Below are 27,069 nucleotides of genomic sequence, written 5' to 3'. Positions count from 1 at the left end.
AAGGCCAGACGCTGTACAACTCCCCCTGAAGCCCCTGAAGTGGTCAGACTCGTAGCGAGTGGAACGGTGGCTGCCAGGCTGCAGGGAAGGGGGCTGCAAGACGAAAACGCCCTAGAGATGTTACACAGCAACGTGAATATCGTTGACACTACTGAGCTTAAAAGTGGTTAAGAGGGTAAATGTTACGGTATTTGCTTTGTACCACGATTAAAAATAAATACGTAAATAAAAACAGTAAACCATAGGGGAAGAGAGCTATGGGAAAAGGGTGGCCAGGTGTGAAGGTGACACAGAGGTAGTCTCAGAGAGTCATTTGTGCGGAGAAAGCCAGACCGCAGGGCATCGGAGAGGGCGAGGGCCTCCCTGGGGCGGGGGGGGGGGGGGCAGCCAGAAAGGCCCCTCTCTGGCATTTGGTGGGGAGGGTGGGGGTGGGGAGCAGCGTTCTCATGTGTTTGGTTCCCGCAGAGAACACCTAGCACACCTGGGTGGGGCGGGGGGGAGACGGAAGGCAGGGGTCGTGGAGTGAGAGGGCAATGCCGGGGGTCTTGGCAGACGGGGTGGGGGGGGCTTGGTTAGCCCGAGGGAGGTGGCACGGGGGCGTGGACAGAGCGCCGCGTGTCAGATTTGGGTGGGGATGGGGTGGCTGTACGGTCTCTCCATCAATCCAGTCCACGAGAGTTGACACCAACTGGGGCCGTGGGGAAGGGGTGCCGAATCGGCGTCACGGGAAGCTGGGACAGCAGGGAACAGAAGCGGCGGGGGTCAGCGACAGGTGAGGCGCGGCCCGGTGGGTCCCGGCTGAGGCTGCCGCCCCCCAGCTGCGCTGGCCTGACAGCGGGGTTTGAGCCACTCTTCTGCAGCGCCTGAGCAGAGGAGAGGGCTGGGGGGCAGGTCCCGGGTGGGGAGCCGGCAGCGCGGAAGAGACCAGTCACCCCACAAACCCTCCCTGCTGACGTCGTGGGACTGCCTGCTTGCCCCACCCCCAGGGTCCTCGGCTACGGCATGCTGCTCGGACAAAAGCACCACTCACAAGCTTTGTCTTTTTAATAAAAAATAAACTGTCTGTGACAAGCAGTTTTCTGAATCCCAAAATAAAGGAGGGGAGAGGACAAAGATCAAGGGGTCAGCCACAGCAAAGGAGTGAACAAGGCTCAGACGACCCCTGTTACTCCAGCCAGGCCAGCAGGGATCACAATCTCCCCAACCGAAGCAAGAAGGAGGGTGGTCAGACTTCCAGAAAGACTTCCTGGGAGTCAGCGGTGCATGGTTGACAAGGGAGGGGGAGGGCGCATCTCCCTGCAGATCCCCGGGAGGGGGGCGCTGGCGTCTGAGGTGAGATGGCGGCTGCGACCAGAGTGGGGTCGCCAGGGGTACTGGCGTGCTGTCCCGTTTGTATGTTGGTGTTTATTACCACAGGGTCCTGGAACCCGCCCCGCCCCCCCCCCCCCCCCCCCCGCCAGAGGGTTCTGGAACAGCCAAGCTGGAGAGCCTGTGTGCGTGGTGGAAGGAAGGCCCACAGGGGGTCAGGCCGCTGTGTCCAGCCCCGCTGAGGGCTCCTGGTGGCACACAGTGGCAGGAAAAGGTGGTCTTGCGTGGTACTCCCCCACCAAGTCCCAGGTCCCCACAGCCGGCATGGCCAGGCGCCCTGCCCGCCCTACAGCCCCGGTCTGCGCCCAGAGTTTAAGCCACCTCAGAGCCCAGATGGTGGTTGTCCGCGTCCGCCTCGCCGGCCGAGGTCGTGTGGTCCTTGGGAGGTTGGAGGTGCTGCTTTCTGCTCAGGGGGGCCTTCTCCCCGGGAGGCAGGGTCTCACAGCCCCGCACCTTGCCCCGGGCTCGGAGCGCCCCCAGCGGGGAGGCAAGGAGAAGGAGGAGGGCTCCAGAAAGCACGAGGGCCAGGAGCACAGTGACCGTGAGGAAGTGAGGCCAGTAGGACCGCTGGGCGGCCAGGGCGGCCCCGCCCCCGACCCTGGTCAGCGGGGCCTCCACACGTTCCCGGGGGATGCCCGCCAGTTCGGGGTCCAGGGCCAGGGGCTGATCCTGGCTGTGCACCCAGTAGGAGACCACAGGGTAGGAAAAGTCGTTCTCGGTGGCCCAGCACTGGTACAGGCCCCCCGCCCCGTCCTGCAGCAGCAGCAGCAGGGAGCCGTTGTAGACCGCCGCAGAGGCCTCTGGGACCGCCGCTTTGCCGTGACTCCAGCGGTAAGACGCCAGGGCTGACAGGCGGGGGCAGGGGAGCTCCACGATGGAGTTGGGGACAGACAGGACTTCTTTAACTGGAGGTGAAGGGTGAGCGGTTCAGAGAGGGGAGAGGAGGGCAGGAAAGCTGTGCCGACATTTGGACCCTGACTCCCCTCTCCGGCTTCCATTTCGACTCCCCGACTCGACTCTGACCCCTCCCCTATCTCCAGTCTGGACCCCAAACTGACCTCAGTCCATCTGACTCCAGCTCTGCACCAAAAACAGACTGCGGCCTCAATCCTGAATCCCAGCTTAGAGCTCCTAACCTTCCTCCCTAAGCCAGGACCCAAATCCGTCCCAAATCTGGGCGTTCAGGTCTCCAGCGGGGCAGGTGCTGGGGGAAGAGACTGAGGCAGAAAGGCCCATCCCTGCCCAGAAGTCCCTGAGCCTTCCCCCCCCCCCCACCCCCTGGTTGCGCACTCACTGATTTCGGGGCGGCTCTGAGGCTGGCGGCTTCTGCCCACGGGGCCAGTGGCACAGGCGAACCGTGGGTTCCCTTGCTCCATGTCCTGCCTCCAGGACTTCCTGAGAAGGCGGGGAGAATACACTCATCCCTTGAAACAGACCAAAGTGGGAAGAGGAGGAGGAAGAGGGGAGGTGAACCCAGGACGGCTTGCTGTGACCCCTCCCCAGGAGGGACGCTGTTGGAGGGAGGAGCCCCTGGGGAGAGGAAGAACCCCGCATGATGGGGAAGAAGGTCCTGGCGGGCCAGCCTCACTGCCATCCGGGACCGGCACTCACGGGATGGGGGTGGGCAGGAGGCGGCAGGTCCGGGACTCTGGATCCCAGGCACAGTGGGGGTCCCGGGCAAGGACACAGTCCACACAGCTCTCATAGACGCTACAGTTGGCTCGTGGGACCCGCCAGATGCCCCTTGAGGAGCCCGCAAACACCGCACCCTGCAAAAGAGAGGGAGAGTGACGGGGTCACCCTGCCCAGTGAGGACCCGGCACCCAAGCCCCCCACCTCATCGCAGGGCCCCTTGCCACCTGTGCGGGGGCCAGCAGCAGGTTGCGGACAGGTTCAGGTTCAGGGAACAGCTGGATCTCCTCCACCAGATGGACACTGTTGTTCCCACTCCCCACAGCCTTGTGGAGGGACCCCGTGGCTGTGGGGAGAGAGCAGAGACTGTCACGGGTCCACAGACCCTTCTCACTCCAGACGGCCTCCCAGCTGTCAGAACGTTCCTGCTGAGTGCAAAGTGCGCAGACACGGATCTGTCAGGCTGTTGCCTTCGATGCCGCGGAGATCGCGTAGGTCCCGTCGTAAGTGGCTCACGCCCCTGCCCCTCTGCCCCTCCTGTGCTGGAACCCAGCCCACTTTCCCCACGGACTTGGGGCCGAGGACAGCTGAGTGCTTTCCGGAGAAAAGCATGTCACCGGCCACCCTCAGCTCCACCGAGTGTCCCTGCTCCGAGGCACGTCAGTGAAGCCCACCCTGACCGCCCTTTTAAAAAGGGCCATTTCCTTAACTGGCATTCCTCATCTGCCCTCGTGCTGAATCGCTTTCTAATCTCCTAACACGCCGAGTAGTGACTCATGCGCCGTGTTTATCGGCTGTCTCCGTGCATTCCACACGGACCGAGCTCTGGGGGCGTTCTGCTCTCTGCTGGGACCCAGGGTGGGCACAGCTGACACAGTGGCTGGAAACATGTCCTAAAAGAAGGAAGGAACCCGCAGGTCTCTTCCACTGAAGCTCAAGGTCACCCCCGCCCGGCCCTCCATAGACGCGCCTGGCAATCTTCCACATTCCCTGCGGGCTCTCTCTCCTCCTCTCCACGACGACTTTTGAGTCTACCCCCTTTCTCTCCAAACCCCCCACCTTCTCTGCCCCTCACCCCCAGCCCAAGACCCTGCATCTTCCAGCCGCACGGAGGGGCCTGCCCATAACCTGCCAGCCCCCCACCCAATCCTGCCTGTTCTCTTCATTCACCACCAACCCAGCACGGGTGCTGGCCCCCACCCGTGTCCCAGGCTCCGGCTTCCTGCTCTCTCTGCAACTGTACCTGCCAGTGACCCCCTGGCCTGCCCCTTTCTTCACCACCTGCCCCTCTCCTGGATCCCACTGACCTTTCCTTCTTTAAAAAAAAACCATGCAGGCTGCCGCCCCCCCCCCCCCCCCCCCGCCGCAGTGTCCCCTCCCTGCTTCCCCTCACAGCAGACTTCCTAAGGAGGGGCCCTGTCCTGGTTGCTCCCAGTTGCCCTCCACCTGCCCGCTCTTCACCTCTCTCCATGGCTCCTCCATGAGAGAAACAGCTCCCGCGAAGGCCCCCAAAGTCCTCTGTGTTTGTCACCCCCTCCAGCACTAAAGCTCAGAAGGCACGGGTAACCCCGCTGTATCTTTAGAGCCTAGCAGGGCACCGGGCACACAGCCGGTATTGAGAAAGCATTTGTCGAATGAAAGCCTGAGCGAACGAACTCCAGGGCTTCCCTCCTCAGCCTGAAATGCAGCCCCTACGTGGTCGCCGAGGGAGGTCCTGGAGCCCTTTACTCACTGGTGCCCAGGTACATGACCAGATGGCTGTGCCCGTCGACGCCCTGGACTGTCTCCACCGCGAGTCTCGTGTACTCCACGCCAGACTTCACCAGCACGGGGGTCCCCACCACCTGCTCGTCCATCAGGAAATGGTCCTTCATGAAGGTCAAGGCTTTATCAGAGGAGGGGCCCACGGAGCACTAAAGCGGGGAGGACGAAGATCAGGTCAGCTCTCTCCTTCCCGTGAGCTCACCGCTGCTTCTCCCCTCCCTCCCAGCTTCGAGCCCGCTGCGCCTCCCTCCCTCCAAGCAGTCCTCATCTGAGGAGGCGGTTAAACTCTGGAGCTGCCTGGCCTTGAATTCCAGCCTCCGGACACAGTGCCGCGTATGTCACAGGCTTGCTGCGCGCACGAGATGCACGAATACGCGAAAAGTAACTAGAACAGGCGTGACATGAAGAAGTGCTCAGTGAGTGTTAGCGGCTACTACCTTCCTCCTCCTCATCACCTTCATCCAGGGTGCCCGGCAGGAAGTAGGGTGACAGCTACCCGCTGCAGGGACCACGTCTCACTCGTATCGGGAGCCCCAGGCATAGCCGGCGCAAGACCGGCACCCAGCTGGTGCCCCATGGTGTTTGTGGAGTCAGGGACTGCATGACGGATGTGACAGAAAGGGGTGGTGTAGCAGGAAGTGCTTGTCACCACGGTGTGGCATGAACTTGCCACATGAGTCTGGCAGAGCCCCTTCTCCATTCGGGGCCTCCTTTTTCTCACCCATAAAGTGAGGGGGACGGCGGACGCGGTGGGCCGGCTGTTCTCCAGAGGCCCTGCCAACACCAGCACGCTGTGTGTCCTGATCGCAGTCAGGATCCTTGTCCTCCACACCCAAAAGCACTATGTCAGGGCCAGCCCAACTCTGTCCCCTGCAAGCTGTGTCCTCAGGTAGGGTTCCCCACCCCGCCCCGCTATGAGCCCCCATTTCCTTGTCTGTAAGTGAGGTAATAACATCCATGTTTCATTCTGATGCCAGAACGAGCACACGCACCTATTCTCACTTCCTCCCCCGAAAACGTGGGGGGTGGGTTAAGGCAGAAAGCTACAGGGACTGGGAGAACAGGAGGGGAAGCGAAGGCAGCCACAGTTTGGAAGCTGGAAAGCAAATGAACAAACAGTAAAGGACTTAGCAGGAAAAAAAGAAAGGACTTTTCTCAAGCCAGCCCTGGGGTAGCCAAAGCTGTCTGATTTACAAGGCAGAATTCCTAAAGGTCATGAGTGAGTGGCCCCAGCCACCTCCAGAAGTGAGGCAAGGGAGGCACGGAGTCAGAAGAGTCTTTGGAAGTCTGTCCAGGACGGAGGCTGGTCTCCTGCAGCTCCCGTGGCTGGGGGACTGGCCCTGGCAGGGCCTGGCCCGGGTCTGGAGGCTCACTCTCTGGAGAGGGTAAAGTAGAGGGTCTCTGGGCGGAGGGCACGGGCACACCATGAAAGCAGGGGTGAAGGCAGGGAGGCGCAGTGCATGCTGAGACTCCTCCCTCACCCCCTCTCCCCCAACACCAGCAGCCAGGCCGTCCCCCTCCGAGCAGAAGGCTAGAAGAGGGCTCCGGAAAACTGACTGGAGGTCAAAGGTAAGACTTGATGATATTCATGTTGAGGGCCCCCAAGAAAACCGCCCAGCCAGGCCACCTCCAGGGGACAACAGTGGAGCCAAGTCCCATCCACCAGTGCAGTTTCCAAACAGCTGCATGGTCCCCACCCTCAAGTACAGCAAAGAGCCCAGGGCTACCGGACCAAAACAAACAAATGGAAAACAAACAAACAACACAGCTAAATGATTCAGAGAAAAGAGACCTTCACGCAAAGTAGTATGACCATTTTCAGAGAGCTAAGTGAAGAGAGTGTATCCACGAAACAAGAACATGATGCTACAAAAGAGGACTCTACTTCAAAGAGGGAGCCAGACACCACGTGTGTCCCGAAGGAAGACACACGACCACGGTGAAGGGATCAAATCAAACTCATGTTACTGAGTCTCTAGACCCAACCTCCAATGAATTTACAGGAATTCCTTAAACTCCACCACAGAGAGACATGGTCACCAAGATCTAGACAGTGAAAAGTTCTACATGACAAGTAAATGGCAAGAGAAAATAAGAAGATGGAAAGGGAATGTATAGATTAAAAGAGACTTAAAAGAACAACGCCTGGGGGCGCCTGGGTGGCTCAGTCAGCTGAGCATCGGACTCTTGATTTCGGCTCAGGTCATGATCTCACAGTTTGTGAGATCGAGCCCCATGTCAGGCTCTGTGCTGACAGTGCAGAGCCTGCTTGGGATTCTCTCTCTCTCCCTCTCTCTCTGCCCCTCCCCTTCGTGTGTGCTCTCTCTCTCTCTCTCTCTCTCTGAAAAGAAACATTTCAAAAAAAATAAGACAAAATTGAGACACTCTCTCAGAACGTAGGGCAAAACCGAAGTCTTGGAAAGCTGGACAGGATTTAAAAATGGAGAGGACCAGTCCAGGAGGGCCAGAAAGAAGCAAGAAAACATTGTAACATGAACGTGTCCACTCCATGAGGGAAGGGACTTCTGTCTGCTCTCTTCACTGGTGTATCCATCCCCTAGTGCTTACAACAGTGGCAGGCAGCCTCAAAAACTGTCTGCTCATTAAAAAGAAAATAGGGGGAAATAGTTCAAGAAAACTTCAAACTGCAGGAACAACTTCCCAGGCTGAAGGGGCAGGCTGAATGTCCAGCACAATAAATGAACAGAGTCCCGTCAAAGCACAGTACTGTGAAATTTCAGAACTGGGGACAAAGAAAAGGCACTACAAGATTCCAGTGAGAAAAACACAGGACATTCAGAGACTTAAGAATCAGAATAGCTCTGGGTATCTCAGTAACCCCCTGGGTAATAACAGGGCAAGCCTTCCAAGTTTTGCAGGAAGCTTAGTTCTAGTCTAGAATTACCTGCACACATCAAACTACCAAATGTGAAAGTTGAATAAAGACATTTTCAGACACTCAGTCTCAAAAAGTTTACCTCCCCTGTATCCCTTTCCAGGAATCTATGGAGGCCACGTTCATGAAATAAGATAGTAAAACAAGAAAGAAAAAAAAAAAAAGAGGAAGTCACAGGTTGCAAGAAACACGAGAATGTCACGGACAGATACAAAGGGAAAGCCCAGAATGATGAGCAGGGAAATTCCAGGATGGCAGCGGTGCTCTGGCCCCGGACGGCCAGCCGCTGGTCCAGGCCACAGTGGATAGGAGCCGTTTCCAGGAACGTGAAACTGTTTGAATGCCTAATGGCTGTGTCTTCAGAAGAAATGCAGATAACTGAGGAAGAGTCTGAGGTTGAATTAATGATAAGAGCTTAGAAAACAAAGCAAGCAAAAAAAAAAAAAAAAAAAAAAAAGTGACAGAGAGACAATTACTAACCCCAGGGAAAATTTTTAATTATGTAAAAAGGAAAAGTAATCATGGCCTTCTACGTAGCTCAGTGGTGCAGAAGAGTCCGACATAAATATTGATCTAACCAAAATTGTGACAAAACTACCCTGGGAGGTGAGGGGTGGGTGCGGTGGTGTGCTGACAGAGCAGTTCCGGTGTGGGCGATCCCTGTCTCCTGACTCATCGGGTTTGCCAACTGCCGTGACCTATACTCCCCCCCGTGGCTGACCTCAAGCTACCAGCGTAATGTCAGTGCCCGTGAATTTGGAAAGAGACGCACAAAAACAGTTCTTGCTAGCTGCTGCAGGCCACACACAACTGGGGGGCGGGGGGGGGTGGGGTGGCAGGGGGGAGGGGGAGGAACACAGTTAAATCCTCACCATCCAGCACGGGGAATTCAATAGATCCTGCCTGAAAATGAAGCATCAAGAGGCGGCAATAAAAGTATGTTAGAGACGGGGCCGGGCGCCTGGCGGGCTCAGTCAGTTAAGCATCTGACTCTTGATTTCGGCTCAGGTCACGATCTCACGGTTCGTGGGATGGACCCCCGCGTCGGGCTCTGCGCTGACGGCACCCAGCCCGCTTGGGATTCTCTCTCTCCCTCTCTCTCTGCCCCTCCCTTGCTCGCACTCTCTCTCTCCAAATAAGTAAGTGAACATTTGAAAATAAAAGTACGTGAGAGGTTTGGAGACAAATACACAAAGTATCGGCTAAGAGAGTTGAAGGGGGTTGTCCCTCTAGAGAGGGAAAAGCGTAGGGCAGGGAATGAGGCAGATTTTTATAACCGACCGTGTAGCTCTCTCTGATTCTTTAGATGGTGACCGTATAGCACTCGGGTCAAAAAACAAGAGTTGAATAACAAACGCAGATGAAGATGCCAGGCAGTCCTTGGCACAGCCCGTGCCCCCTTGTCTCCTCAGTGATGTACTCAGGTAAGTGGGGTGCACTCAGCGGAGGGGGTGCTTCTCTGTGAGTAGGATGGGGTTGGAGCAGCTGGGCCAAGTGTGTATCTGAGCAGACAGGGCCGGTTAGGGCAGGAAGCACCAACGGTTGGACACTCACTGCGCCACGACAGGTCCTTTGACATGGGGGAAGTGTGTGTGTGTATCTGTGGAGGGCGGTCGCTCGGTGTTGGGGGTGGTACTCACGCTGCCTGGCCGGGGACTGATCTCGGGAACCCCGTAAGTAGTCCAGCGTGAAGTCTCTTTGTTCAGCTCCTTGTACTTCCCCTCAAAGACACGTCTGAAGTCCTTGAGAGAGAAGGCACAGACAGCAGAGCTCCTGGTCCCACCGATCTGCCTGGGGACAGCCAGAGGGGACACCGTTATCTCCTCTGCTATACCAGGAAGCTCCCCCTGTAGCCCTGGCCCACCCTGGTCAGAAAGCCCAGGAGGGAAGGGGTGTGGAGGGTGGCCTACCGATGCCTAGTCTCCCCGAGCTGTGGTGATAAGGCTGGGGGAGTCCCTTGTGGACCGTCTTGGGACCTGAAGTGTGATTATCCTTAAGGAGACGTGATTGGGGCTCAGGCCGTGGGGGCGGCTGCTGCCTGTCTTGCCCAGGCTGGGCTGTACCCATGGGAGGGGCAGTGTAAACAGTTCCCAACAGGCTCCAGATGAAGCCCTGCTCCTTTTGGTCCTACTGATTCCTGACCCTCAGGGAACCAACCAGAGCCTGACTATGAGAATATTTGTATTCCTTCAGCCCTGGCCTGTGGACAACAGGTTTCTCTTGTTCTCTTTAACCTGATTGTGGCACACATCCTGTTCTCGGTTCTGGATGCCATTGATACCAGCCTCTGCTTACAGCGGGTATTTGTGGTACCTGCCACATTGTCAGGAAGTACCTAAACACCGTGTGACCAGATCACAGCAAATCAACTAGCTTTTCTCAGCCTCCAAGCAATGACTATTTTAACTTTAGTGATACTGATGGTGTTTCCCTTTTTGCTTTGGCCATTAGGAAGCTCAGAGCTAAATTGTGATCAGCACCTGGCACTGCATAAATCACAAACATCTGTAATGCGTCGCCCCAGTCCCTGCCTTGTCTTATTTTTCTTTTACTCCTGTTTCCTCATCAGTTTTTATAGTATCTTGTCTCAGTGTTTGCCTTTGGTAAGCTGTCTCCTATCCTTTTTGGAACCAGGCAGGCTATAAACTAGTAAGAACCTGACTTTTCTTTTTCCATCTACATGAAGGGGGTGGGTCTGATCCGTGGGACGTGGTGGCGATCACACGCCTTCCTAGGTGAGGTGCGCGGAGTGACAGCTCCAACCCGCCGGCCCCACGACCCGCGCGCGCAGCCCCCGCGTTCCCGCCGCTCTGCTCACCACTGGGAGCTGAAGGTGGCGTAGACGCGGGCGTCTGCGGAGGCAGTGGCGGGCAGCAGCACCGCGTGGCGGACGACGTTGAAAGGCAGCTGCCCCGGCTGCGCGCAGAGCAGCTGCGCCTTCAGGAAGGTGGTCCACTTCTTCTGCAGCAGCTTGTCTCCGCCCACGTCGTTCTAGGGCCGCGTGGGCGGAGTCAGTGGCGCCCCGCCTCCCGCGCGCCCGCCCCGCTCCCATTGAGTCCCGGGCGCTCGGCCCCGCCTCTGCCATCTTCCCATTGGCTGCCCCGCGGCCAGCACCGCCTCCCGCCCGGGCCGCACACCTTGCAGACTCTGGCCACGCGGGACGTGTGGAGCTTCTCGAAGAACTCGAACTCGCTGGCCGTCTCCTCGAAGAAGAAGTAGACGAAGTGGGTCGAGGGGATGGCTGCCACGAAGGAGGCGTCCGCTGCGGGGCGGGGCGGGGCAGACAGGCTTAAGGCTGGGACTACCCCCGCCCCCACCCCCCCAAGCGCTGGTCCGCAGACTGGTTGCCTAGAGGCCGGCCGTGGGTGGCCCTGGGGGGTGGGGGTGGGGGGACACCTGGTCCCTTTTGTGTTTACTGACGCTTCGCGGGGCTGAGAACTGCACCCCCAGCAACAGTACTGCCTCTCACGGAGGAGGCCCCTTCAAGAAGGGCACAAGGGGGAACAGCGGGTCTCAGGTTCTCAGGCCTGGCCTCCGAGCTTGCTCTGGGACGGGCCAGACCTGTGCTGGGGACTGGGGTCCTTACGCTGCAGCCAGCGGAGGAAATTGTCGGTCTTGAGGACAGGCTGGGGTCCCAGCGTGCGGATCAGGATGGGCTCGCTGCCCAAGAAGTTGTTCATGGTGCCAGAATAGAGCATCCCATCTAGGGCGGGGAGAGGGCGGGAGGCGTCCTGGTTGGAGGGGGTCCCTGCTCTCTTCAGACCTGCCTCTGCCTGGGGCCAGCATTCACATCGGTCTCTGGCCCCCTTCTGTGTTCTACACCTTCCTGTGGTGCCCAGAGCCCAGCTCACAGACCCCGCTGAGCCCCCTTCTTAGGGAATACTGCCTCAGGGAATAGTCATGCCTTGTGTCCCTCTGTTCACTGGCCTTGTCCAGCCTTCCTCTGGCTGCTCCCTCGCAGGCCCAGCAGAACCACTTGGCAAGTAGAATCACTCCTGGTTCCCCAAAGGTGGCTGTGTTTTCTGCCTCCACCCCTTGGCCCTACCCTTCCCTTCCTGGAACATCTTCGTTGCCCATCTACGTCTCTTTCAAGGTCCAACTCAAAAGCCAAAGGCCACCTCTTCCAGGAAACCGGGGCGGGGAATCTGTTATGGTCTGTGTCTGGGAGGGCACAGGCCGTGATTTCTCGTAAACTCCACCGAAAAAATGGCTGAGCCTCAGGCCTCTCTTCTGCCCAAGACCCTTCCCGGACCCTCTTGCCTGTGTGAACCTCTCTATATCTACCTCCCTCCACCTCCTTTGGGGCGGCTTCAGCGGGGACCGGTTGGGGTGGGACCGAGTCTCTCTCTGATCTGGTGCCCTGAGGCTCCTGGCTTCCCCTCCCTCCATCCCCTGCCTTTCAGAAAACTGTCAGATTCCATAGTTCCCAGAGTGACCTGGGAAGGCAGATACTGGAAACCTGATACTCACCTGCCAAGACAGCTGTGTGCTTATGGGCGGGGTCGAAGGGGCTTTGGCCTTTCCCCTCCACAACTTTGTCCTGGGAGATGGGCATCAGGTAGGAGTCTTGGAGTTCCTAAAGGGGGGGGAGAGGCTGGGGGCCAGAACGCCAGGGTCTCATGTCTGGGAAATGAAGGGCTTGAGGGAAGGGGAGGAACATGGAGGGAAGGTGGGGCCAGGAAGCTCACGAGGGTCCTGCATCTGGAAGAGCAGAGTTTTCCAGAGCTCCAGAGGATGGGCCGGGAGTAGGTGTGGAAGGGATGCTTGGGTCCGAGAGCTGGGTGCCCAATAACTCACGATGAAGGTACAAGCGGGGCTGAAGGCGAAGGTGCCACATGTATATAGGTGGGTGGCGTTGAGAGAGACCAGGACACGGATAAAGTTGAAGCACTGTGTCTGGGGAGACAGAGAACTCAGGCTGCCCCTCCCTTGCTGGGGGGGAGAGGGCGGGGCACCCCCGACGCGGCCTCAGTACGTTTTCACAGAGGGTGATGCAGGCGTCATGGTGGAAACAGGCATCCTCCGCTGCCTGTCCCACCTGAGGTCTTCCGGTGGCGGTCTGGGGGCTCTGCCCAGAGCCCCTGCACCCCCACTTCGGCTTACCTCATTACTCTTCTTCTTAAAGGCACATTCTCTCTTTTTTTGGTCACTGGCCGGCCAGGGTATCTGCGGTGGGGAGTGGGGAGGGAGACGAACGAAAGTGAGGTCTTCGGCTCTAGCTTTGACCTGCTGCCGTCTCCTTGGGCCAGGTGTGAAGTCACCGGAAGGCATGGTGGCCAGTGACATGCTAATGAGCTGTGATAACATCAGCTTGTGACTGTGGCCACTGCTCTGATGATGCTGGCGTTCCTTGGGACGCAGCTCTATGGTAGAACACGGCCTGCAGAATCAGACCTGAGTTTGAATCCAGAATCGGCCGCTTGGTGGGGAAGTGATCTCAGTCAATTGCACAGGCTTCTGGAGGGCACCCACCAGGAACACACGCAAAGTACCCTAGGGCGATGCCTGCTATACAGAGCAGCTGTTGTCAAACCACACGTTTCCTGGAGCAATTGTTCAAAATGTCGGTTCCTGGCTGCCACCTCAGAGAAGCTGCATACCCATACCCGGCAACCCACACGTGCAGGTGGCCCACAGGCCACACGCTGAGAGGCACCACCGGGAGATGCTCAGAAATTGCTCCCTCTCTCCCTCCTTCCTTCCTTCCCCCTCTCTTCCTCACACCATTCCCGTTAGGAGGCTGACTGTAATTTAAGACACAGGCTTCAGTAATTTCTACCAGTGGGTGGATGTCATGTTCTTGATGTCATTGGAGCCAGTGTTTCTGTCGTATGTCAATGATGTCCATTTCAGCCATTCTAGCAGTTAGTATGGTTCAAGCAGAATGCAGGGTACCAGCAAGTAGGGAGACCACTACGGTGTCTCTTCTCTGTTCTGCAGACCGGGTACATCCGACCCGGTCGGATGGGTAGTCGGTCATGCGTAGGCAGACCAGGCACCCACTGGGGGCACTGTCGGCCCCCTCCCCACCCCCAGCCCATGCCCTTCACCCCTGGCCTGCTCACCATGTTCTTCAGCTTTGGCATCCCTGGATCCTGGATGTTCAAGGCCAGAATGGCCTCCCGAGCCCCCACGTAGAGAGTGCCTCCATCACCACTCAAAAGCAGAGTGTCGAAATCCTGGAGGCCCTTCTGGTGGAAGAGGCTGAGAACCCTGCGTCCGTCCCCTGTTGGGAGTTGAGGAGAAGGGGTGAGTGATGAGGGCTGGCTGGGCACAGAGCTGACTTCCGAGATTGAGGTGGGGAGGGGAAGTGTTGGCAGAGTGAGCCCCCCCCCCGGGCCCTGGCAGCCAGACCTACACTCCACCAGCAGCCGCCCCCCCCCCCCCTTCACCCACCCTGCTGGGAGGGCAGGAGTTTTGTGTTGATCCCACAGTGGAGAGAAGAGGCAGCCAGAGACAGGGTAACGACAGCCCAGGGCTGGGGAAGGGTGGCCTGAACCCAAGAGACACACAAAGGGCCAGCAAATAGAGTGAGCCACAATGGACACCCTTCCAGGCCTGGCGGGGGTGGGGAGCTGTCGGGGGCAGGGGGAGGAGCAGGGGGAGCGGAAGCAGACAGACAGATAGGACTGTGTGTCAGGGTGGCTGTGGGCTGTAGGGTCACACTCGCCAACCCCCCTTCCCTTCTCTAGCAGGACATTTCTACCACTAGAATCACTGCCATCAGCTGAACAGAGAGGAAACGTTCATCCCCAAAGGCCCTGTGGGCGTGCCTGGCTGGCACCTGTGTGGGGGCAGTGAGCCGGCCACCGGGAGGCAAGTGAGGCCCTCATGGTCACCTCGGGGTGGCGGTGGTGCTGGGGGGATGCTCCTGTCCCGCTGGTACATCGGCAAGGGGACAGGCTCCCCTCCCCCCCCCCCCCCCCAGGGCTGTGTTTGCACGTCAGCCCTAGAGGCCTGTCCTGTCTAGCTAAGTGTTCCCTTTGGAAGCTGTGAGAATCTCAGGGCCAAAAGGAGAAGTCGGCAAGGTGCTGGCCTCCCCCAGACCTGCGTGAACCCCTCGGTTACTGGACGCCCCATCCTGTGGCATGACCTCCGGGCCACGCATCTGCTTCCCGCGCAGAACCCGGAGGGCGGGCTGAGTACCAGCGTTGCTTATGTTGGGGATGCCAGCACTGGACACAGAGGCGTCCTCGCCAACAGCGGCCAGCGTGCGTGTCCTTTACCAGGTTGCCCCAGACAGATACCAGAGACACAGCCGTGCCCAGGAGACCCTGCGCCTGCAACTCCTGGCGTATCCCTTCCTGAGCCTTCGGCCTGGAGCTGAGAGGGCGGGCGGCAGAGCGTCAGGGCCTGCACCCCAGCGGGCCACCCCGAGTTCTCTTATTCCTGACGTCTGGACGTGGCACGGTCCAGCACCCTCTGTGTGGTTGTTGCGGGCCTGGTGTGTGCGGGGCCACCGGGGCCACGGATGATCTTCTGGCGTGGCTGTGGCTTCGCGGGCACGTGGGGGTGTGAAAGCAGTTAGGGGTTGGAAGTGCCCGGCTTAAGGACAGTGACATGTAAGGAGGGAAAGAGAAACCACCAGCCCCGGAGAACCACCCCGGCCCCTTCCTCTCCTCCCTCGGTCTTCCCCCTTAGCCTTCCGGCCGTGGCACATCGTTTCCTCATCCACCCCTTCCTCTGCCCCTCCCCTCCAGCTCCGCTTGCCGCCCTGCGCTACCTGGCCGTCGGACACTTACCTGCGTGGTATATGACCCTGGGTAGGGGCCCCTGCCCAGCGGCCCCCGCGGTCAGCAGCCATGGCAGCAGAAACAGCCAGAAGAGGAAAAGGCCCGGGAGGCTCCAGGGGTCCGGGCCCGGGGCTAGGAGGGCCATGCTCAGCCAGAGGCTGTCACCAGATGGCTCTGCGGAAACAGACAGCCAGACACCCTCTGGGTGAGCAGGCCTCACCACATCCCCCCCGGGAGCCAATAGGAGAGCCCCAGGCAGCAGAAGTGCGTATGGGGGTGGGGGGTGCCAGGGAGGGGACAGTTTCCTTTCCAGAGTGCCTTCTGAGTCTCACTTCCATCATCCACGGGCACCAGCCTGCTGCCTCGAGCTCCCCTGTGGGTCGGAGTCCAGCTTCCTGCCTGCCCTTCTGATCTTCGGCCCCCAGCAGCCCTGCTCTGCCCTCTCTCACCTGAGTCTCAGGAAGTCCTTCTTGCTGTCTACCCTTTGCCTTCCCTCCCCCGTCGCCCAGAGCCCAGACCTTTCCCTTCCCCGGGCCCAGGCAGGGGACTTTCTGGGGAGCAGCTTCCTACACTCAAAATGTAGGTTAATCAGACCTGTCTCTGCTGGGACTTCCAGATCTGTGGCCGACCTCTCCCCTGCCCTCAGAGGCCCCAGGCAGGCCTGATTCTGCCTATGCTGACCTCTCCCCTTCCCCTGCTGGGTGCAGGTCTTTGACACCCTGGCCTACCTGGCCCTCCCTTGTAGGGAGGTAATGAGGGGCCGCTGCCACCAGGCAGCTCTGCGGCTGCCCCTCCCCCTGCTCTCTGACTCCCTGGGTCGCTGCATCAAGGTCCCCAGGATCATCACCCCCCAGCCGCCCGCCTCATCGCACATACCCTCGAGCCAGCCACAGTGCAGAACCCCCGGTGTCCAGAGTCTTGGGTAGGGGTGCATCCAAGGGAAAGAAGAAGGGGCTTCCTAGGCCCCAGAGGCAGGGGACAGGGGATGGAAGGTCAGCCCGGCTGGGCCGGGAGTGTGCGGCCCGCCAGGTACCCATAGCGCCAGAGCCGGCACTGAGAGCTCTGGAAAACCAGAATTTCCACCTCTGGAGTCGAGTTGTGACAGATCCCTGGCTCAGGCGGAAGTGGGGGGGGGGACGCTGGGAGGGCAAGAAAGGAGACACGCCTCTGCCCCCCCCCCCTCCGTCTATCCAGAAAGTTTCTGGGCCATGCCAGCCACCCCACTGCCCTCTGTCGTGCCGCCTCTAGTCCAACCAGCCCGGGAGTGGCTTCTTCTCTTGCTCAAGATTTCTCAGATAGGACGTGACCCTGTCCTCTCTGTTCCTCTTTTCGCTCACCCACAAAGCGGGGTCTCTCCACGGCTGCGTGCTCAGAAGTGCCTGCGGTGGTCTCCCCTTGGGACCCCCGCCTCAGGGGGGCCGCGGCCTTGAAAGACTAAGAGGGCTGCGTTGGGCTCTCCCCCGTGGCTGGTTCCCTCCCACGGCCTGGCGTCCATCCCTCCCCGGGGCAGCATCAGGCCAGGGGGAGCCCAGAAAACTTCCCATCTGAGCTCACACCCAACCCCCCAGTGTCTGCTCACCTCTCCCTGGAGGCCCCGGGGCGGGGGGGAACCTCCTAACGCAGGGTTAACGAGGCATCTCCAGCCGGGGCGCACAACCTATAAAGTGGGTAGCTTCCGGCGCACTCGGCCCCAGGCCGGCTGGCTGCTGGTTTAAGAGCACGGCCGTCCCAGGGCTAACCTGACTCCAGCTGGTGACCCAGCCCTTCTCACACTGCCATTGCTCAGGCAGGATGGCCTTCCTGCCGTGTCACTGCCATCCTTCTGGTCGTGGCGCAGCCCGTCATTCCCTAGAATTCCCGGTCAGGGCCCACTCATCTTCCCTCAGTTTCTCTGGGGGCTGGTCCCGGCCGGAGCCCTCCTGACCACTGTTTCGTGGCGACTCGCCTAAGACTCTCCCAGACTTTCATGGAGGCTGGTGGCCAAGTCCTGGGGAGATGCCAGGGGCCACGCCACTCGGGGAAGGTCTTCCAGACTCAGAATCCAGGGAAGGGAAGATCCCTCCTGGACTCCGCCTTCCGCGCCTCCCCAAACCCTAGTCCAGATCTGGGGCCTGCTCTGCCCCTTGGCCTCTCTGCTTGAACAGATTGGCTTATCTGGGTCACAGGGAGGGGCTCCGACTGCGGGGGAGACGGGGGAGGCAGCCCAGCTCCAAACTCCCAGCCCTACGCCCTGCGTCTGCCCTCTGGAAGCGCTCAGTTCACCGGGCTAGTTCCTCCTGCCCCAGAGACCCGGGGATTCTCCTTCCCCAGCCCCTCCCGCCAACATGAGTAGTTCGCGTTATTAGGCCTTGGTCTCCCCAACAGTTTTAGCAGATGGGCACCACCATCGTCCCATTTCACAGATGAGGAAAGTGATGTTACGCAGTGAGAAGCCAAGTTAGACTCAGATGGGCCTCGTTCGGAAGCCAACCCCTTGGCCACCCAGTGTGGTCCCTTCTCAGCTCTGAGCCACTTGGATGGGGAAGACACCTCGGAGGGAGGGGGTGGCCAGCTCTGGCTTTTCCGGGCTGAGAAAGTGTACCTCAGGGACTCCCGACTCCGGAGGGGACAGAGACCTCTCTCTGGCCATCAGGTACGGGCACCAGCCCCACACGCAGCAGGGCCATCCGCTTCCGCGGGAGAGCCTGCCGGGGGAGGACACCCTGCCCACCACCGTCCTCTTGCGTGGGGGGCTCTGGAGTGGGAGGCAAAGTCACACGGCCGTCACCCCCGTGCCGCTGGGGAGCCCACGGCCAGGGTGGCTTCAGGGGCACATGACCCGGGCAGTCCCGGGGGCCCCCCGTTCGGAAGGGCCCACACGTGACCTAGTGCTCTCCTGCTGCCGTCCTGAAGGTGCCTGATCACTGCTGAGCGCGGGACCCCACGTCTTCACTCTGCGCCAGGCCCGCAAGTGACGGAGCAGGTCCTGCCCCCGCATCAAGCAAGCTCATGGCCGACAGGGCTCCTCAGCTGACCTTCCTCATTGTCCACACAAGAAGCCAAGGCCAGCAGGGAAGTGTCTTGGGGGGGGCTGGGGTCTGCGGGGTTCAGGTGGGGCAGTGGCGAGAACGGGCCGGGTGTTCAGGGCCCAGCCTTAGGGGCTGTGACCTTTCATGGCACCGACGTGGGGGCTCCCCAGCTCCTCTCTCCCCAGCCTGGGGACCCTCCCCCCGCAAAACAACAATGTCTAGTTCCACCCTGTCACCCGCTGAGGGTCCACCTCTTCAGGGGACACCTCCCCTCTGGCCCCTAGACCACATCGAACAGTAGCCCCTTCCTGCCAGGCTTTCTGGCCTTTGGTAGAGATGTAGCCGTGGGGGTTGGAGGGGGGAGGGGAGATGGAGACATCGTCCTCCTTCTCCACCGCACCCTGTACTCACACCCCTGCCTCCTACCATGTACTCACCCCCCTCCGACCCTAACCCATGCTCACTCCCCTGCCCCCTACGCTATGCTCACCCCCCTGCACCCCTACCCTGTACTCACCCCCTGCCCCCTACCCTGTACTCACCCCCCTCTGACCCTACCCCAAGCTCACTCCCTTGCACCCCTACCCTGTACTCACCCCCCTGCACACTACCCTATGCTCATCCCCTCTGCACCCCTACCCCATTCTCATCCCCCCTCCACCCCTACCCCATGCTCATCCCCCCTCCACCCCTACAACGTGCTCATCCCCCCTCCACCCCTACCCTGTAATCACCCCCCTGAACCCTACCCTATGCTCACCTCTCTCCACCCCTACCCCATGCACACTTCCCTGCACCCCTACTCTGTGCTCTCCCCACGTGCACCCCTACCCTGCACTCACCCACCTCCACCCCTACCTTATGTTCACTCCCCTGCATCCCTACCCTATGCTCATCCCCTCTCCACCCCTACCCCATGCTCACTCCCCTGCACCCCTACCTTATGCTCATCCCCCCTGCATCCTACCCTATGCTCACCCCTCTCCACCCCTACCCCATGCTCACACCCCTCCACCCCTACCCTGTGCTCTCCCCACCTGCACCCCTACACCATGCTCACCTCCCTTCATCCCTACCCTGTGCTCACCCACAGAACTCTGGGGAACTCTGTCCCTTTGGGGCTCCTGGCAACATGGATACCTCACTGGAAGGGGCTTCAGGAGCGGGGAGAAAAGCCACTCCGGGCTTCATCAATGACCAGCTCCAGCTCCCCTTACCCCCTCTCCCTCCCAGCCTCAGGGGTAGCCCTAGAAGAGCGCGGTCCTGGGGTACATCTGCTTCCTGGCTCCCCTTCCTCAGCCCTACCTGCCCTGCCCCGTCTTGCCCTGTTTTTATGATCCCATCAACTTATATTTAGGTGCCTACTGTGTGTGAGGCGCTTCCTTAGCCTCTACTCCCCCGGCATCCCCGCACCTCTTCCCACCCACGCTGTCTCTCAGCATCCTCACCACCCGCCAAGCCCAATCCCCCCAACCCTTTCCCCAGGGCCTCCTAGGCCTCCTGGATCGGAGCTGGAAGGCTGAGCTGAGCGCCGCACACAATGGCCCGACCCCTCTGTCTGCCCCCTTCTCAAGGCAGAGCCAGCACCAGACAATGGCCCGCCCCCCCCCCCCCTTCAGCCCTCCGGCTCCCTTACCTGGAGCTTGGGGATGCACCGAGCTTCCCTCCCCCTGGAATGCCAGGCAGTTCCTGTCTCCCAGTGCCTTCGTCCGTGCCACACCCCCGCCCCCCATCCCCAACCCCATCCCGCCTCACTGGTCCTCAGTCACCATGGCGACCGCATCTCTAAGTGGGAGGGACTAGAATCTCCCCATATTCTTCCTCCTCCTACCCGTGTCCCCCTGCGCCCCACCTTCTGCTGCTCGTGGATCCACAGTGTGCGGGAGGTGGGACTCCAGATATGGGGGGAGCCCCTGGGGGTCCTTGCTCAGCTCCCTCTCCCCCTGTCAGGCAGGCACCACCTCGTAGATGTCCCCGAGCTGGGTTCAGGGGTCACGTGGGGCCAATTCTCTTTTATGGTCAATTTCTCAGGGTTTTCCCTCTTCCCTGGGAACTGTGTATATGCACGGGGACAGGGGGTCATAACTGGATACCAGCTGGCCGGACCCCGTGCAAACTGAGTTTGCCAAGGAGGAGGCGAGTGCACATACGGAGATCTGTGCAAACAGGCCGAGGGACAGGGGCTCCGTCAAGCAGGCTAAGAGGCCCTCTTCCAACCTCACTATCCTGGCTTCCGGGTTCAGCTTCCGCCATTTCTTCCCAAGCCACTGTGCCAGAAGCCTTCTTTGGCCAACCCCCTGAGACCTGTTAGGAGAAGTCTTATGCTCTAAGAGGAAGGATGAGGGCAGACTTCAGAAGGGACTTCCCAAAGGTCGAGGCCAGATAGGGATAAAACAGAGACAGGCTGAGCTATTATTGTTCCCCAGCTGCGAAGGAGCAAGCAGGGGCTCTGGAGGCAGTGTTGAAGCTGGGCCTGTGTCCTCTCCCAGCCCTGACCCTGAGCACCTACTCAGCAGAGCGGCCTCCTGTCCCCGCTGGACCTCACCTTTCTCACTGCTAACAGGAGGAGGTGGAAAAGCCCCTTCAGGGTTGGCCCCTCTCTCGGCCTGTGGGAAGACTGGGAAACAGACAGCCCCGGGGCCAGGGCACAGAAGGCCTGGGTCCCAGGCACGGCTGCCTGTAACTTGCTGTGTGACCCTGGGCAGCTTGCTTGTCCTCTCTGATTCCAGCCTACCTGGGAGCAGCTCAGCTCATTTCGAGACTTCATAGTATTTTTAAGAAGGAAGTAAGTGTGCTGGGACCAGCCCAGGCTCGGGGGTTCAGAGGCCAAGCCTGGTCCCCTTTCAGGTCTGGGTCGGGGTGGTGGGTGAGCGTTTCCGTCTGGAGTGGGGTGGCGAGGGCAAGGCCTGGGCCGAAAGCAGAAGTGGACTCTGAGCGGAGCTCTGTCACCACCCCCACCGCCACCATCTCTTCACCGCCGCCAGCACCCAGGCCTCGGGGCTTCGGAGGGCGCCCGCAGGCTCCTCTCCCCCTGGAGGGGGCTGTGGTAGCGGGGGAGGAACCGACTGGAAATCCAGGTGGCCAGGCCCGGAGGGAACTGGGCTAGCGGTGGAACAGGAAGGAAGAAGGTAAGACTATAGAAGGACTTCCCGCCCGCCGGGGAGGGTCCCGGGTCCTTCCCCTCTCCTTCCCTCCTTCCAGGGGAACTGGGTGCAGTCTCTGAACGGAACTGTAAGGGCCACATCTCTGAAATACTCCAAGGGAGCAAGGTAGAGGGAGCCTGCAATCCAGGGTTACCCGGGCGAGCTTCGGGGAGCCTCTCCCAGCCTCGATGTATGGAATCAGGGCTTCCAGGAAGGAGCCCAGATGTCCTGTGAGGCAGGAAGGACCCAGTCTCGGGCAGCGGCTGCGGCTGCGGCTAGAAATGTGCCGGGGTCGAGCTGGACACCCAGCGCCCTGTATCTTCTTGTTCCAGGTGGGGAGGAGGGAGAGAGGCTTTCTGCAGCCTAATCTCCACTTCCCCTGCACCCGCTCATCCACTTCCCTTTCCTGTGGCTGGCCTGGCCTCAGTTTCCCCACCTGTCAGGGCCCCACGTCTTTAATTGCAGGAAGGGCAGCGAGTGGCTGATGGAGTTGATCAAAGGAGAGTCCCAGGAAGACAAGACAGGGGAGTGGAGGGTGAGGAGCCGCAGGCGCCCTGCCCCGCGGTCCCTGCCCCTCCAGACCCCTGGAGCTGCCCTTCCCCCAGTCCGAGGCCGAGGACCACCCAGAAGGACCCCCTGTGTTGTCCACTGAAATTGGCACAGACACCCAGGGTATGAGGAAACTGGCATCCCCCCTCCCCTCCCCCTCCCCCGGGGACCACGGTCCCCCTTCCCCACCACTTCCCAGCCTTACCCCCAGCCCAGCAGTGGAGACCCTAACCCAGGCGTCCAAGACTTCCAGCAGAGTCCGGCCAGGGCAGGGGGCGGAGCAGAGGCGGGCTTGGCAGGGGGAGGGGGTGGGGGCCCCCGCCAGCCCCCTCCAGTGTCCCAGTTCCCAGGCAGCTCTTAAAGGAACCAAGACAAATTAGCTAGGGACAGCTTCAGGGGGTGGGTGTAGAGGAAAGTGGGTGGCGGGGAGAGGATTAGACCTGTCAGGGGCAGGAGGGCCAGAGCGGGGGTGCTGACACCCCCTCCAGGGCCCGGAAGCCCTCCAACTCCTCAGTCTAGCCGTTCCCTCATCCCATGTGACCCCCACGGTGGCCACCCAGCTTCTGACTGCCACCCCCTCGGATCATCCTGGCCCCTATTCCCCTTGGGCCCCTGCCCACTTCCTCCCCCTCCCCCATATGCGTGCCACCTCAGTCTCCGGTGAGAGCTGCCAGCTGGCACGGACTGGTACTAAGGATCTGGCCCAAGGATTGTAAGGGCCTGAGGCCTGGCCCCAGAGGCGGGGGGGGGGGGGGGGGGGAGGGGAGGCCAGCACCTCAAGGTCACTGCAGGGGGCCGGGGACAGGAGGCACCCTCCCCTCCCAATCCCCCTCCAAGTCTGGCCCGGCTGCCCCTCTGGCTGTGGGATAAGGGGCTCCGAGGAAGCTGAGGGTGCAGGGTCCTAGCCTGTGGGTTGTTAGGGCGGGGACAGCGAAAAAGCGAATGACTTGGTGGGTTACTTGTGGCCACGGAGGGGCCGGGCGGCCAGAGAAACGTTCAGCAGGGGGAGACAGAAATGGAGACGGAAAGACAGCAGCCAGTTTTCAGCCCTGGCCCCCCAGTGTCCACAGCATGAATTTCAGTCTCTGGAGTGTGGGAAGGCTCTGCCCCAGTCCTCCTGGGCCCCGCCTTTCCCCCAGCTTCGGGGAATGCTAAGTCTGCGATCTGCAGCACAGGTCCTTTCCTTCCATTCCTACCCGATAGAATATTCTGAAAGACATCTCTACACCCAACGTGGGGCTCGAACTCACGACCCCGAGATCAAGGGTCGCAGGCTCCTCTGAGCCAGCCAGGCCCCCCGCCCCCATGAAACTCTTCCTGTCCTTCCCTGCCCCCCCAAAAGAACCCCTTCATCCAGAAAGCCCTCTGGCGTCCCCACAGTGTTCTGAGTTGCCGCCGTGTTTTGTGGGAGTCAGGAGCCCCGCGCCCCACCACCAGCAAGCTGGGTGACTTTGTGGCCGACCCTGTCTCCTCGCTGGCTTCGGGGTGCTTCACCCAAAGCAAGGACTAGCCCCCACCCCACCCCCGCCCGCCCAGCAGTGGCCCTGCAGGAAGTGCTCACACTGAGCGGTCCCATTCCTGCGCTTACGGGTACTGACCAAGTACCTGCTCTGGGGTCAGGCCCTGCGCTCGGTGCTGGGGGGATCAGCGTGAATAAAACACGAAAACGCCTGTCCGGGGTGGAGGACACAACATGAGGAGACACAGAAATGAGATACGTCCGGTGGTGCTAAGTACAGGGACAGGCGCGCAGTATTTGATGGGAAAAGTGGTCCAGGCTGGGGAAGCACTCAAGGCGGGCAGGCGCTTGGGGGGGTTCCAGGAACACCAAGGCGGTCAGTGCGGCCTGAGGGGCTGGTGAGGGACGCGCTGTCCCCCAGGTTGTCACGCAGGGCTTCACACGGCGTTCGTGCCTGCTGTCTGGCCTCTCACTGCTTTGGGAAGGCTCTGGAGAGTTTTGAGCAGAGGAGTGGCCGGAGCGGTAAAGGGTCACTCTGCCCCTGCGTGGAGAGCAACGCGTGGGGGGCGGGGGCAGGAGACCAGCCAGGAGGGACTGCCACAGTCCCGACAAGAGGCGGAGGCGGGGGGGGGGGGGCATCGAATGAACTGGATTCCAGATCCACGCTAAAGACGGAGGTGACGGGACGTGCCGATGGACTGAGTGTGGGGCTCGAGAGGGCTTGAGGAGTTACGGGTGGACTCCAGCCTGAGCAGCTGGGGAGAAGGACGGTCAGCAGGTGCCCCGGGGAAGACGACAGGCAGAGCAGGTCGGGGGTGGGTGGCAGTCAGGCTATCCGCTCCGGACATGGCAACTTGGACAAGCATCAGGTTTGGGGTTCAGGGCAAAGGAATGAGTTGAAGGTGTCAACCTGGGAGTCAGCAGTGTGTGGATGGTGTCGAAGGCCGTGAGCCTGGAGGAGATGTCTCCAGGCCCCAGTGTAGACAGAAAGGGGTCGGGTCGGGGCACTCGGTCTGTCAGAGGTGGGGGAGAAGAGGAAGACCCAGCAGTGTGGGCTGAGAGGGACCAGAGTCATTGTCCGTGACCAGCAAGGTCAAGGAAGGTAAGGACTGAGCAGGGACCAGTGGGCCAGCCACATGCAGGGCCCATGGACGTCAGCGACAGCAGTGTCTCTGGAATGAAGCCAGAAAACGGGTCGGCAGCTGAGCATGAGGAGGGGAATCTGAAGAGACAGGAGGAGGTGTGATGTGGTCATCTGGAGAAAGGGGGTGACGGGGTTAGGGACAGGAGGGCAGGGGGCAACGCTAGGGATGTGTGGTCATGACTTTAAAGTCGACCTAGTCAGCAGGGGAACCACCCAAACTCCACCGTAAGAAATTACCTGGAATACTTAAAAGGTATTCTCTGCCCCATTATTTATAATCACAGAAGTGAGAACAAATTCAAATACCCAGAGACGATTGTGAAATGAGGTGTTACATATACACTTAGCCTTTTTTAAGTATTTCTATATGATAAACATCCTTTATAAAATATTTGCAAAAAATATGGTTTAATACCTATAAAGTCAAGAGGGCTTTCTCCCCTAATCTTAAGAGCCAATATGAAAAAGATAATCTTCCCAATAAAAAAATGAGCAAAGGATAGAAACCTTATTCGCACCAGAAGAAATGCAAATAACCATTACACGCGAATGAAAAAACAATTTCAACTTCTTTTTTTAAAAGTATATTTTTTACCGTTTATTCATTTTTGAGAGAGAGACAGAATGCGAGCGGGACAGGAGCAGAGAGAGAGGGAGACGCAGAATCCGAAGCAGGCTCCAGGCTCCGAGCTGTCAGCACAGAGCCCGACGCGGGGCTCGAACCCACAAACTGTGAGATCGTGACCTGAGCTGAAGTCGGACGCTCAACCGACTGAGCCACCCGGGCGCCCCTGATTTCAATTTCTTTTCAAAGAAACGCAGTTGGGAAACAATGACATGTGATCACTTTCCTATCAAGTTGGCGAGGATTAAAACCAGCAAAAGCTTGGTGGTCAGGAGCCACTCGCGGAGAAGTGAGCTCAGCAGCAGGTCAGGACAGGAAGTCTAGTTTCTCTGGAAGGTGGCTGGCAACCTCATCAACAGCTTTTGCGACGTACAGCCCTGACGCAGCCGGTCCTGTTCCTGGAGTCGACTTCGTGGAAATGCCCAGAGATGCCCGGGCAGATGTCTGTCCCAGGAAACGTTATTTGCGACGAGCCGCGGAACATGGCAGACGTACGGACGTATTTGAAAATCGAAACTGCGCCAGAACGGTGGGAGGCCTCCCCCCGCAACTGTTGACGGTGGCCGTGGGGCAGTAGTGAAAGTGCCGATAAGGAGGGTGGGCCTCTCTCCCCTTTTCTCCCCGCCCTGGGACGACCAAGTGTCACTTACATGAGCCAGTGGAGAAAGAATCCATGTTATTTAAAAATCATGTTTATAAACTTAGAAAGAACCTGGGAAAGGGCTCACGCAGGTGAACTGAAAAGCAGAATCAAAATTCAAGCCGCAGTGAGATCTTAACTGTGCAAAGCATGTGTTCGGGGACGACGTCTGCGAAGAAACCCGTCAGTGGCTGTCTCGGGGTGACTGCAAAGGGATGACTTTCTCCCCTTCTTTCGACTTACCTGCGTTTTCAGTTTTACTGCACACTATCACTACGTGATGCCAAAAACAACCACGTTTTAAAAATTAATCTCTTTGGCCTGCCACGCGCGCGGGGCTGCGTCGCGGCGCGGTGACAGGCGTGGGAGCCGAGGCACCGGGGCGCGAGTCCCCCCCCGCGCCGTCGCCTGGGTCCCGGGGCCGCGCCCGCAGCCACCGCCCGGGCGGCGCTCTGGCGCCCTCGGGTGCCCGGCCCGGGGAGTGCACAGGACGGACCCCTCGGCCGCCGCCCAGGGGCCCAAACCCGTCGGCCCCGCGGGCGCCATCGCCGGAAGTGGGGGGGGGGGGTGCCGGGAGGGGGGTTTCCTTCTCGGAAGCTGCCCACCTCCGGCAGGGACCCTTTCCTCAAGCTCACACCCCTCCCTCTCAGCATCCCTCTCCCAGGGGCACCTGGCCGCAGCCCCCTTAACACTTTTTCGGAACGTCCCCCATCATCCCAGGCCTTGCTCTTTTCCTCACTGACTTGTCACTGCGGCCCAGCTCCTTCGCCCCAGGGAACATATACTTTAACATCTCTGCTTTCCCTTCAGAGGGGAAAGTGATGTCACAGGAGCAGGGGCGCCTACTGGCCCTGTGGCAGTTCACTTAGAGCCCCGTTTCCAGGGGCAGAGGGGATGATCCCTCTCAAGACTACCGGGGGGGGGGGGGTCAGGGGCGCCTGGGTGGCGCAGTCGGTTAAGCGTCCGACTTCAGCCAGGTCACGATCTCGCGGTCCGTGAGTTCGAGCCCCGCGTCAGGCTCTGGGCTGAGGGCTCAGAGCCTGGAGCCTGTTTCCGATTCTGTGTCTCCCTCTCTCTCTGCCCCTCCCCGTTCATGCTCTGTCTCTCT

At 59.9% G+C, this 27,069-nt stretch overlaps 1 protein-coding gene across 7 annotated transcripts; it reads right to left on the bottom strand.

Annotated features, from left to right (window-relative positions):
• Positions 1-1,030: 1,030 nt before the first annotated feature.
• SEMA4A (semaphorin 4A) lies at positions 1,031-22,402 on the bottom strand. 7 transcript variants are annotated; one of them, XM_045454450.1, is made up of 15 exons: positions 22,299-22,402; positions 15,403-15,567; positions 13,726-13,886; positions 12,764-12,826; positions 12,458-12,556; positions 12,131-12,236; positions 11,247-11,363; positions 10,798-10,922; positions 10,479-10,651; positions 9,301-9,451; positions 4,733-4,913; positions 3,228-3,346; positions 2,980-3,137; positions 2,663-2,763; positions 1,031-2,273 (listed from the first exon to the last, which is right to left on the bottom strand). In XM_045454450.1, the coding sequence occupies exons 2-15, from the start codon at positions 15,536-15,538 to the stop codon at positions 1,681-1,683; spliced, it is 2,283 nt and encodes a 760-aa protein (XP_045310406.1). In that variant the 5' UTR covers positions 15,539-15,567; positions 22,299-22,402; the 3' UTR covers positions 1,031-1,680. The 7 variants fall into 7 exon arrangements, with proteins under 7 accessions (XP_045310406.1, XP_045310408.1, XP_045310404.1 ...); XM_045454452.1 differs by lacking the exon at positions 22,299-22,402 and adding an exon at positions 21,136-21,248; XM_045454448.1 differs by lacking the exon at positions 22,299-22,402 and adding an exon at positions 20,038-20,142.
• Between the last annotated feature and the right edge of the window lie 4,667 nt (positions 22,403-27,069).

Source organism: Leopardus geoffroyi, chromosome C3, assembly GCF_018350155.1.
Source record: "Leopardus geoffroyi isolate Oge1 chromosome C3, O.geoffroyi_Oge1_pat1.0, whole genome shotgun sequence".
Lineage (NCBI taxonomy): Eukaryota > Metazoa > Chordata > Mammalia > Carnivora > Felidae > Leopardus > Leopardus geoffroyi.
This window is presented reverse-complemented; position numbering and strand designations above follow the sequence as displayed.

Excerpts from the sequence above, each read along its gene's own strand:
- SEMA4A (XM_045454448.1), bottom strand. The coding sequence starts at position 20,134 with ATGGGGGGCGGGGGTGTGGCACGGACGAAGGCACTGGGAGACAGGAAC. Across the intron at positions 12,557-12,763 it reads TTAAGAAGAAGAGTAATGAG|ACACAGTGCTTCAACTTTAT; the intron begins GTAAGCCGAAGT and ends CTGTCTCCCCAG. Across the intron at positions 12,237-12,457 it reads GCCCCGCTTGTACCTTCATC|GAACTCCAAGACTCCTACCT; the intron begins GTGAGTTATTGG and ends CCCCCCCTTTAG.